The 12,633-nt window shown below is 46.8% G+C and overlaps 1 protein-coding gene across 1 annotated transcript; it reads right to left on the reverse strand.

Annotated features, from left to right (window-relative positions):
- Positions 1-292: 292 nt before the first annotated feature.
- On the reverse strand, positions 293-10,240 carry TOMM34 (translocase of outer mitochondrial membrane 34). The gene is made up of 7 exons (XM_065414592.1): positions 10,062-10,240; positions 8,638-8,737; positions 5,669-5,821; positions 3,898-4,067; positions 2,966-3,113; positions 1,894-2,020; positions 293-1,058 (listed from the first exon to the last, which is right to left on the reverse strand). Exons 1-7 carry the CDS (start codon positions 10,183-10,185, stop codon positions 954-956), a joined length of 927 nt encoding a protein of 308 aa, XP_065270664.1. The 5' UTR covers positions 10,186-10,240; the 3' UTR covers positions 293-953.
- Positions 10,241-12,633: the final 2,393 nt, after the last annotated feature.

A 12,633-nucleotide genomic window follows, 5' to 3' on the forward strand; every position in this document is an offset into this window, starting at 1 on the left:
TTTAGATCTCAGCATTAAACGATAACTCCTTGCCACCACTAGATGGGAAGAATCAGAGTATAACATGTTCATAAGTCTGTGATGGAGGAAGGTAGTTCTTCACATCAGAGGCCTCATGTGGGATACTATTGTACACCCTCTTCCCTGTACTAGTGGTAATAGCAGCTGGTCATCAAGACACAAACAGAAGCTAAAATGTTAGATAGAAAGAAGTTGTGAAAATTCAAAGTTGCTAGGACCCAAACTTCAGCAGTGCATGGAAGATTGCCTTGATTCTGTATTTGTGGGCTGTTTTAAATTAAATATTTGGTGGTTGTTTCTGTGGGGGATAAGAGCTATGTCGAAGCAGCTGCAAGCTTCTGAACAGTTACTCTAAACAAAAGCAGCTTTGGGCCAGTAGGCACCAGCTAAGACAGGGAACACCTGAGCCATTTATTCTTGTAGAGGTCTCACCTCATATTTAAAGGATCTGGAACTGTGCTAGGGAAACCCTGACTTTAATTTCTCATGCAGCAGCCTTTGTAAGTGGCTTGTTTAAGCAAGCAGAAGCAGTATACACAGCAGATCTGCTTCTCTCCAATCTGAGTACATATTACCATAAACTCAGTTTACTGCTCTTGAATACATGCCCCAGCCCACACCCATCTTTGCAGACAGATTAACTTAAATAAATAATGAGTTTACAAAATTATCTTATACCAAGGAAATTAACCTGAATGTTTCTCAAAGACAAGATCATTTAAAACTTTTAAAGATCTTACAGGGAGATACCAGGTTTGATATAGATGGTTCAAGTTAATGTACGTGTAATTAAGCAGCCGAGAACTAGCTACTACTCAGCAAATCGGGACGGTAGGTTTCAGAGCTGGCCCTACAGTGTTTGGCCCCTGTATCAGTATTAAAAGGAAAGCCTGTCTTCTGCAGTAAAGAGCAGACAGATTTCATGCTCCTCTTTATTTTAAGTTCTTGTTCAATTCTTGCAGTAGCTTCTGTGCAGCTATGTTCTTTGGTTCAATTTTCAGAAGGCTGTTAATGTCAGTCAGGCTTGATTTGTAATCCTAGAAGCAAAATGCATTTTTAGAAAACTGAAAAGGCAAACATTTTTAAAACTTGGCCTTTAAAAGCTCACACACTGAAACACTACCTGCCATAGCCCCTTGTACTTCACATGTGCTTCTCACAGAAGAGACTGACAACTGCATAGCTGTTCTGTAATGCACATAAATTGGGGACTAGAAAGGCACTCAGTTTATACAGGAGACGAAGCTCGTGCGTTAACCTGCTCCAGTCTCACACATATTCTAATATTACACCTAGATTACATGTCCTGCTTTAATTGATGAAATACTGCAGAACCCCACAATTAGCTGTAGTTTAAGATCTAGGCTGTTTGCCAAAACATCTCTCTTTAGTCATTTTCAGTGCCCCAAATACAGGATCTAGCTGTTTCCAGGAATTTATCAGGAAACTCAAGACACCAAGAGACCTAAAGCTAGCAAATGAGAAATCCACATAAAGGTGAAGGTAGCTGCTAATGACTTAGTAAGAACCATGATTGTAAGTTTTTGGTAATACAAGCATTGTTTCCAGAAAACCTGACTTGCAGGATAGCTATAAAAGGACACACACCCTGATTCAGGTCTCTTTGTTCTCCCAAAGAGAAAGATCCACACATATCCATGCAGCTGTCAGCCAGTGAAATGACTAGGAATCTCCCTTCACTATGTACCAAACCTCAGCTAGCAGATTTGTAGTTGTTTTGCACAGAGGCAAGTTATAAAAGGCCTGTGGAAACTCTACAGTTGTGGATTCAAGATTCAGTGATGCTTGTGAGAACATGGCTTCTCTATCCCAGTCCTGAAAGGGGTCTGAAACGCGTTTGCAGTTACTTACCTTTAGTTCTTTAAATGCTTGAGCACGTCTGTAAAACGCCTTAATATTTTTAGCATCTAGCTTCAGAGCTTCTGTGCAGTCTTGTATTGCTTCCTTGTACTGCTTCAGAGACAGGTAACAAAGAGCTCTGGAGCACAGACAATGGTAGTTAAAGGTTTTAGGCTTCAAGTGGTGGGCTACAACAATCCCTGCTTTGGGGCACTATATTCAATCTTATCCAAGTTTCTTTCTTGGAAAGAGTCACTGTACAAACCCTGCACTGACTGGCAGAGATTAAAAGGGTTTTTCAAAACAAGGCTAGACAGCATCTCACTGTGCAGCATGTGTGTACCCACAGCAGGTCTCATCTCAACCTCTGCCCAGTCACAAACTGCCCTTTAATAAAAAACCTCCTCTATAAACTTAGAATGAAGTACTAACAATCAAGGATCTTCTCATTTCCTGAGCTCAAAACTGGTTTTGGTTAAAAGGGGAGAAAAAAGTAATTGCTCCACAAATCTGCAAGAATTAATAATTTTCAGTCCCCAGCTGTCACTAAGAATTTCTAAGGTTGCAATTTTCTAGGTATACTGTCCTGGAAGGTTCTCTGTTCTCTGCAGCTGCCTTCAAATGCACCACAAGTAGTCAAGGTTTTGGATAAGTCCTTACACCATTATTTGCAGGTAGTGGAGAGTAGGACCATCAAAAACAGAACATTCTTAGCAGAACTAAAGATTTGACAGGAATAAAAACCTAACAATTTAAGCTTAGAATTTCCATACAGGCGCCTCAAAGCCACTTTAGAAAATAAAGGGATCTCCACTTGCAGAGCAAACATCTGTTATGAGGAGAAAATGCTTCACCTAATCTCCCACACACGTGCACAAAGCTATGTATTCTGATCAAAGAACAACACTAATAGATGTTAAAGGCAAAATTCTACCCTCATACATGCACCTGGCTCCCATTCATTTAAGTGGGAGCGGTGTGTGGGCATCAGACAGCAGGCTTGGGTCCAAACTCGATAAGAGTTACTGGAATTACTTAAAGAGTGCCCCAAAGGGAAATAGGATAATAGGTGCTTGTACATTACCTGTTGGTGTAAGTTGCACATTCTTGGTTACTGAGTTTTAGACTCTCGCTGTACTTTTCAATAGCTTTCTTATGGTTCCCTTTCTTCACAAGTTCATTTCCTTCTTGCTTCAAAGTTTTTGCTCTTTCAATCATAGCAGCAGTAGGCACTGGAAGTTGTATTTGAGAGAACATAGTGCTACGTAAAAATGAAAGAGCTAAGCAGTCACATTTGTTAACGGCAGTGATCAATACAGTTAATAAAAAGTAAGGTTTTTTAAGTATGGAAGCCTAAGCAACCACAGAAAAGCCTGAATTCTCCCAGAGAAATCTGTACTGTGGAAAGACTATCTTTGGACAGAAACCCACCTAGATATCTGAGTGCTGCCACTGGACACCATAGATTTACTGAGAATAAGAGATGGCTAGACTTGCCTGAAGGGATCAAGGCCACAGGAGGATAAGGTTGAGAATCACACACCTGGTTTTACTCTCTGAATTGTACTTAAATCAGATTAAGCTGCAATCCCATCCATTCCTTGTTCAGCAGAGTTCAAGAATCCCAAGGTGGTGGCTTGTCCGCAGCATGATACAGGATGGAATGACTGGTTTATTAGTATCTATTATATGTATTATAGTAAAGCCTACAAGTGCCAAGCAAGAATAGCACCCCACTGGATAAACTCATTGTAAGAGACAATTTTTGCCCTAAAGAGTTTACCGTTATGGGCAAATGGTGGGAGAAAGAAAGTATTATGTTAGAGACAGGGAATTGAAGTACAAAGCAGTTCAGTGACTTGGCAAAGGTCACACAGGGAGTCTGTGGCAGAGCCAGGAACTGAGACCAAGGCCAATGCCTTAAGCACCAGACCAAGTTTAGCAGATGCCTTGTACTTTACTGTCCCGTCTGAGTCCCACAACTCCATGTGCCATCTAAACACAGGAAAGGCTCACCTTGTTTTTCTAGAGATGCAGTTTCAGTTGCTTTGAGTCTTGGGGCAGCCGCCTGGCTTCCTGCAGGAGGAAAGTCCCATCTTCGCTGAGCAGAAACGGGAACTGAAGGAATTGGTGGGAGCTTCTGGCGCCACTCGAGGCCATCCTTCTCCAACAGGGCTTTTGTCATTCTGGAAATAGAGATATAGGCTGTGCAGCTATCAAGTCTGCTGACAGAACAGGCCATCTTTCCAGAACAGTGCTCAATTTCAATAGGCAGGCTCCTAACTGAGCATCTGCAGGCAAATACTGTGTAACTGCTGTGCATGCAACCTTGCTAACTGCATGTAGCTAGGAAAATGTGCCTTTAGGGTAAAAAACTGTCATTTTAGTGCTTGCCATTTGAGTAGTTCAAATATTTAATGACTTAAACCTCACATACACCCATGGTAGACATGTTTTCAGTTTACAGGTGGGAAAATGGAGGCCTTTGGGTTAAAGGACTTGTCCCCAAGGTCACACAGTGAGGCAGTAGCAAAGCCAGGACTGGAACCAAGGCATCCTGAATCTCAGGGTAGGTCCACACTACCCACCCGATTCGGCGGGTAGAGATCGATCTTCTGGGATCGATTTATCGCGTCTCATCTGGACGCGATAAATCGATCCCAGAAGCGCTCCCCCGTCGACTGCAGAACTCCTGCTCGCCAAGAAGAGGAAGCGCTGTCGACGGGGGAGCTTGCCTGCGCCGCGTGGACCCGCAGTAAGTAAACTTAGTTCGATCTAGGAAACGTCGACTTCAGCTACGCTATTCTCGTAGCTGAAGTTGCGTTTCCTAGATCGATCCCCTGCCCCAGTGTGGACCAGCCCTCAGTTCTGGGTCTGAACCACAAGGCCATGCTTCTTCATGAGGAGATCTAGATATTCCAGGCAATAAGTACATGAACAGAGGAAGTCTGTGGCTATAATACCATTCAGAAAGGAAGCTTAAAAGAAGAAAAGACTAACCAGTTACCACAAACAGCAGTTTTTAATTTAATGGTATACACTCTTTCGCAACAAACTTAAAATGCATTTCAAACATGCTTCAGTCTTTACATATTCTCCATTCTCCATATTTCTTGTCCAGGGCCCCTTTTGCCAACTTCTGTCAGCTCAGGTGCTAAGGAAAGTTTCTCTCTCCCTTTGTGAAAAGCAAAGCTGGGCTCTTCATACACAATGGGTTTAAATGAAAGGAGTCTCTTCTCAGTATTGACAATACCAAAAGCAGAAAGATCTGCTAGGATGGGAACTATGAATTTACTAGAATTCACCGGTGCTGTGAAACATAAGAATATATGGAGCAGCACAGAGGCTTAGTAGTTTAGTAGAACACTCTGTTCCCAAGAGCAGGTCTATATGAACACAAAGGTACCAAGGAGGCTTCAGGTTGGAATGTGGCCACTTGTAATTGGTTAGTTGCCTAAAAATAAGCATTATATAAAATATGGAAAACTTGCATGGCCAAATGGAATAATTTCCCAGCTATAATAAAGGGAAGTAACAACTTGACGGGAACAGACATCTGTAGTACTGGCAGCAAATATCACCAAAGAACTCACACCACAGAAACGGTGCTAGGCTGCATAACAATCAGATCTATTGCCATTTATGAAGCATTCCAATGCACCCAACCTGCTCCCAGGCAATCGTCCCAGCTAAATGGGGCTGAGATTCGCAGAGGCAGCTGAATGACCTCTGCTGTACTTTCAAGTCTTCATTCTGGTCTGTGTAACAGTACAGAGTTAGGAGTTACCTGTTGACACCATCATGTGCAGCCTGTACAGTGCAATCAATCTGTAATACAGTCTTGTAGTCCACGTAGGCCAACTGGTATCTCTCCAGAGCTTCATAGGCTGCTGCCCGCCTCAGTAGGGGTTTGATTCCAAAAGGGACCAGGTCCAGTGCACTAGATCAGTGGGGAGAAAGCAACACAGCTCACTGGGCCACCTGAGCTAATTTCATCAGGAAGGTAGTCAGAAGGTCAATTTTTTTAATATCAGATTCTCCCATGTGGGTACCATTATCACCTGGGAGCTTGTCCAGTCTTAACCTTCTATGACCCAAATTTTCAAAGGCACAGTCTTGAAATGTGTGGCTATATTTCAAACTGTGTTCACATACTGCTTTGTAGGGAACAAATCCTGCAGTAGTGGAGACTTGGTGAAGTTTTCCATCTCTAATTTCTACATTTTCAAATACATTGATTTCAGTTACAACACAGAATACAAAGTGTATTGTGCTCACTTTATATTTATTTTTGATTACAAATACTTGCACTGTAAAAAAAAAAAAAATAGTATTTTTCAATTCGCCTAATACAAGTACTGTAGTGCAATCTCTATCATGAAAGTTGAACTTACAAATGTAGAATTATCTACAAAAAAAATCTGCATTCAAAAATAAAACAACGTAAAACTTTAGAGCCTACAAGTCCAATCAGTCCTACTTCTTGTTCAGTCAATCGCTCAGACAAACATGTTTGTTTACATTTGGAGAAGATAATGCTGTCTGCTTCTTGTTTACAATGTCACCTGAAAATGAGAACAAGCGTTTGCATGGCACTGTTGTAGCCAGCGTTGCAAGATATTTACATGCCTGATGCGCTAAAGATTCGTATGTCCCTTCATGCTTCAGCCACCATTCCAGAGGACATGCGTCCATGCAGATGACGGATTCTGCTCGATAACAATCCAAAGCAATGCAGACCGACGCATGTTCATTTTCATCATCTGAGTCAGATGCCACCAGCAGAAGGTTGATTTTCTTTTTTGGTGGTTTGGGTTCTGTAGTTTCCGCATCAGAGTATTGCTCTTTTAAGACTTCTGAAAGCACGCTCCACACCTCATCCCTCTCAGATTTTGGAAAGCACTTCAGAATCTTAAATCTTGGGTCGAGTGCTGTAGCTATCTTTAGAAATTTCACACTGGTATCCTCTTTGCATTTTGTCAAATCTGCAGTGAAAGTGTTCTTAAAATGAACAGCATGTGCTGGGTCATCATCCGAGACTGCTATAATATGAAATGTATGGCAGAATGCGGGTAAAACAGACATACAATTCTCCCCCAAGGAGTTCAGTCACAAATTGTTTTTTTAACAGGAGACATTAGGGGGAAGGGATAGCTCAGTAGTTTGAGCATTGGCCTGCTAAACCCAGGGTTGTGAGTTCAATCCTTGAGGGGGCCACTTAGGGATCTGGGGCAAAATCAGTACTTGGTCCTGCTAGTGAAGGCTGGACTCGATGACCTTTCGGGTCCCTTCCAGTTCTAGGAGATAGGTATATCTCCATGTCCTCTGGAACGATGGCCAAAGCATGAAGAGGCATATGAATGTGGTCTCATCTGGCATGTAAATATCTTGCGACACCAGCTACAAAAGTGTCATGTGAACGCCTGTTCTCACTTTCAGGTGACACTGTAAACAAGAAGCAGGCAGCATTATCTCCCATAAATATAAACAAACTTGTTTGTCTTAGCGATTGGCTGAACAAGAAGTAGGACTGAATGGACTTGTAGGCGCTAAAGTTGTACATTGTTTTGTTTTTGAGTGCAGTTATGTAACAAAAAAAACTACATTTGTAAGTTGCACTTTCATGATAAAGAGATTGCACTACAGTACTTGTATGATTAACTGAAAAATACAATTTCTTTTGTTTGCCATTTTTACAGTGCAAATATTTGTAATAAAAAATATAAAGTGAGCACTGTACACTTTGTATTCTGTGTTGTAATTGAAATTGATATATTTGAAAAGGTATAAAAAAATCCAAAAATATTTAATAAATGTCCATTGGTATTCTATTCCTATGGACTATATAATTATTTTAACATTTGCTTTAATAATTTTTTTAAATCTGAAAGCTTATCACTGTCACCAACAGAAGTTGGTCCAGTAAAAGATATTACCTCACCCACCTTGTCTCTCCAATATCCTGGGACCAAGATGGCTACACCATCACTTCAAACATTTTAAACTTTGCATTTCTAAGATTTATAAAGAAATCTTGACATGGCAACCACAGAATCCCACCACACTAGCTGTAGAAGGTGGTAAGCTGTTTAAGGCAGAACCTTTGTCTTCAGAGCTGCGTGTACATGTAGCACGCTATTGGTGCTATACAGATAAACTGTTGCCTAAAGGCAAGAGCATCTGGCTACTGTTTTCCTACAGAGATGGAGGGGGGAGATTAGGGTTATGTCAAGTTGCTGTGTAAATCACTGCTATTTTAAACCAGAGTTATCTCAGATTAGCTAACCCAAATTAGCTAAGAACACTTTTTTTGTGGGGCACTGAAGGCACACCCTAGATGAGCTATGTGGGCTTTTCCAGGCCTGTCTAGGATCTCATAGCCTTAGTCTTAAATTTGCCACTTACTGAGGAGCAAGTCTCTACCATGCCATATTCCGTTACAAATGTTTGTTTGGGAAAGAGGCATTTGGGGATGGGAGGTGATCAGAGTCCCTGGCCTAACTCTTTATAAATTACGAGCCAAATCTAGTTCTCAGTTACACCTGTGCATAGAGCAGAATCTGCCCCTACTTGACCCAACATGGTAAAAATATTCATAACAGAGTAGAAGAGAGACCAATAAAGATTGATTAGCATCCTTATGCCAGGACAGAGTATCGTCACCCAGTAACAGGGGACATATATAGCGGATACTATATTCAATCCTATATTATTCAAAACAAACATACAGTTTTTCTCTAGACAGAAGATGCTTACACTGAACAGTCCTTAACACAGAGGCTACAATTTCCATCCTTCAAGTAGCAGGCAGCTCGATTTGAATAGAGGACACTCGCTTCCTCAGCATTCCTCTCCCCTAAGAGCAGAGACAGAAAACAAATCAAACCATGAAGTGTGGAACAGTATATTCAATAGACCTTAAAGCCACCTTATTTGAAGTTTCTACTTGCTGCAAAAAGCAAGACTCCATGTGCTGTGGATATTACAGGTACTGAAGTCACAGCTGGGGAAAGAGAACAGAGAGGTTTACTGCTGATATCACTATCAGTACCAGCAATAATGCTCAGCATTTTTCATCTCCAAAGCATTAGCTAATTGATCCTCACGCCTGCTGAGAGGTAGACGAGCATTATCATCCCTGTTCTACAAATGGGGAGAGGGAAGCAGAAAGATTAAATCCAATGTTAGGGTCAGATCTAGGCTTGGAGCTCAGAACTGCCCAGTTCCCAAGCCCACATCTCTCTCTCACCTGTCCATAATTCAGTAATTCTGGCCTTTTCAATGGTGCAATAGGTAGTGACAGCATATAGTGGTAGCCAGAGTTACTGAAATGCTCTGGCTTGCAGAAGAGTTTCAAAAAGCACTCATAACTTTATGGCAGGGCAAGTTTGGGGCCTAAAGAACTGTAGCCGTGTTCCTTTACCCTCTGTTACCAGACCAAGAGTACACACACAGGGCAATAGTGTCATACTGTATGGGTACATAAAGCTGTTCCAAGTAGGGGCATAGACTGGTGTCCTGTAGGCATTTTGTCACCTAGGCAGTTAAAGGGGCATCCATTTGCTGTCTACTATATAAAACTATTTTTAAACCACCCTGGGCGGCTGAGTGGATGAAGCCCTGCTGCATCCTGGCGATTTGTATTTGAGTGGGCACTCATATAAATACCGGCTCTGGGGCTCAGCTGTTGGATCACACAACAGGGATGTTCTCCCTTTGCCCTGCATCTGGTTCAAGGCCTCTACCTACCTGAGGGCAGGCCCCAGGGAACAGGCATGGGGATGGGGCCCATGTGCCACTTGTGACCGTGTCAGGCTGCCACCACTCAAAGGAATGAGCGAAAGCAGCTCTGCACCCACAGGCAAAGCGGGGGGGGGGGGGGGGGGAGAGGCAGCTTCACTCCCCAACTCCACCAGCCATGGAAGAGCAGTAATTTTAGGGGAGGGAAAGGTGGCTTCACCCCCCATACCGCTGCACCAGTACCCAGGCAGGAGTCTGGGGGCAAAGGCGGATTCATACCCCGGGCCCCAAGGGGAGGCGTAGCTTGGGAGGAGGCAATTCCGCACCCGCATGCCCCACCACTGGGCAGAACAGCTGCGCCCCCGCTCCCCACCCCCAGCGCGGGCCCTAGACCCGCCCGCTTGCTGGTGTGCGCGGCTCAGGGCCGGGCCGGCCGGTACCTGCCGCCTCCAGCAGCCCCAGCGCCTGGCTGTAGAGCGCGGCCGCCTGACAGTACTGGCCGTTGCGGAACTGCTCGTTCCCGGCGCGGCGCAGCTCGGAGACCCGGGCCGCCGCGGGGGCCATGAAGCACAGAGAACAGCTAGCCCCGTCCCTGCGCCGCGGGCTCCGCTCCAGAGCCTTCTACGGCTTCCTGCCGGCCGGCACAGGGCGGGACCCGCTGCGCCCCGGCCACGCCTGCTCCCCGCCTCCAGCGCCTCCCCCGAGCTGGGAGCTCCGGGCCTCTGCTCCGGAATTGCCCCTGCTGGGAGCTCCGCTTCCCCGGCACAGGGCGGGGCTCAAGAGAGGGGGCTGGGACCGGCAGAGAGACCGTGATGTCATGTCACCCCTGACCCCCCAGCTCCGCGCTGTCACCCCTCGCCCCACAGCTTCCCCGAGCCCCCAGCTCCGCGCTGTCACCCCTCACCCCCCAGCTCCCTGAGCCCCCAGCTCCGCGCTGTCACCCCCCCAGCTCCGCACTGTCACCCCTCACCCCACAGCTCCCCTGACCCCCAGCTCCGCGCTGTCACACCTCACCCCACAGCTTCCCCGACTCCCTAGCTCCCCGCTGTCACCCCTCACCCCACAGCTCCCCTGACCCCCAGCTCCGTCCTGTCACCCCCCAGCTCCGCGCTGTCACCCCTCCCCCCCAGCTCCGCCCTGTCACCCCCCAGCTCCGCGCTGTCACCCCTCACCCCACAGCTCCCCTGACCCCCAGCTCCGCGCTGTCACCCCTCACCCCACAGCTTCCCCGACCCCCTAGCTCCCCGCTGCCACCCCTCACCCCACAGCTCCCCTGACCCCCAGCTCCGTCCTGTCACCCCTCCCCCCAGCTCCGCCCTGTCACCCCCCAGCTCCGCGCTGTCACCCCTCACCCCACAGCTTCCCCGAGCCCCCAGCTCCGCGCTGTCACCCCTCGCCCCACAGCTTCTCAGAGCCCCCAGCTCTGTGCTGTCACCCCTCACCCCCCAGCTCTGCGCTGTCACCCCTCACCCCACAGCTCCCCTGACCTCCAGCTCCGCCCTGTCACCCCCCAGCTCCGCGCTGTAACCGCTCACCCCACAGCTCCCTGAGCCCCCAGCTCCGCGCTGTCACCCCCCCACCGCCGCGCTGTCACCCCTCACCCCACAGCTTCCCCGAGCCCCCAGCTCCGCGCTGTCACCCCTCACCCCACAGCTTCCCTGACCCCCAGCTCCGCGCTGTCACCCCTCACCCCACAGCTTCCCCGAGCCCCCAGCTCCGCGCTGTCACCCCTCACCCCACAGCTTCCCCGAGCCCCCTGCCTCCAGCTCCATATCTGTCACCCCTCACCCTGAACCCCTAGCGCCATGCCTCCCACCCCCTTACCACAGCTCCCCAGCACCCTCTGGCCCCTCACTGTAGTCCCTTGGACTCCAAAACATACTTGCACACTCTCCACAGCCCAACACTCACCAGCCCCTCGTGTCATCCCCCTGGTGCCCTGACACCCATCAGCCCCTTTGCCACATCCTCCTGGTGCCCAGCACCCACCAACCCCCTGCCACATCCCTGTGGTGCCCAACACTCACCAGCCCTTTCACCGCATCCCACCAGCGCCCAATGCCCACCAGCCCCTTCACTGCATCCAATGGGTGCCCAATGCCCACCAGCCCCTTCATCACAACACCCTGGTGCCCAACACCCAGCAGCCCCTTCACCTCATCCCATGGGTGCCCAACATCCACTAGCCCCACGCTGCTTTCCCCTGGTGCTCAGCGCCAACAACCCCCTTGCCAAATCCCTGTGGAGTTCAAAGCCCACCAGCTCATTCATACCAGCCCCTTCAAGCCAACTGACTATCTTGCTGCAGCTCCTGGAGCCCCTCACTCTCAAGTGTAATCATTATTCAATGGAAGTGCCCCCTCTCTGTGGCCCCTACAGCCTGTGCCTACCAGTTCCCTTGCTGCAGCCCCCTGAGGCTCAACACTCACCAGCCCCCTCCCTGCAGTCTACAAACCAAGGACTATTTGCAGAATGATTTTGAATTGTGAATAAAATTTGAACAATGTGGTGAATTCTCCATCACTTGAACTCTTTATAGCAAGACTGGCTACCTTTCTAATAGAGATACTATAGCTCTGACAGAAGTTATGGCTTGATGCAGAAATTATTGGGTGAGGGTCTTTGTGCAATGCAGGTCAGATTAGATAATAATGATTCCTTTTGGCTTTAAAAATATGAATATCTTAATCTTAACTATAGCAGAGCTGGTATTCTACTATAATTGGAAATGACTGCCTAGGGAGGAGTACTGCAGAAAGGGATCTGAGGGTCATAGTGGATCACAAGCTAAATATGAGTCAACAGTAAGCAAGACACGGGAAGTAATTCTTCTGCTCTACTCTGTGCTGATTAGGCCTAAATTGGAGTATTGTGTCCAGTTCTGGGTACCACATTTCAGGGAAGAGGTGGACAAATTGGAGAAAGCCCAAAGGAGAGCAACAAAAATAATTAAAGGTCTAGAAAACATGACCTATGAAAGGAAGATTGAAAAAATTGGGTTTGTTTAGTCTG

The sequence above is a fragment of the Emys orbicularis genome, chromosome 12, assembly GCF_028017835.1.
Source record: "Emys orbicularis isolate rEmyOrb1 chromosome 12, rEmyOrb1.hap1, whole genome shotgun sequence".
Classification (NCBI taxonomy): Eukaryota; Metazoa; Chordata; order Testudines; family Emydidae; genus Emys; species Emys orbicularis.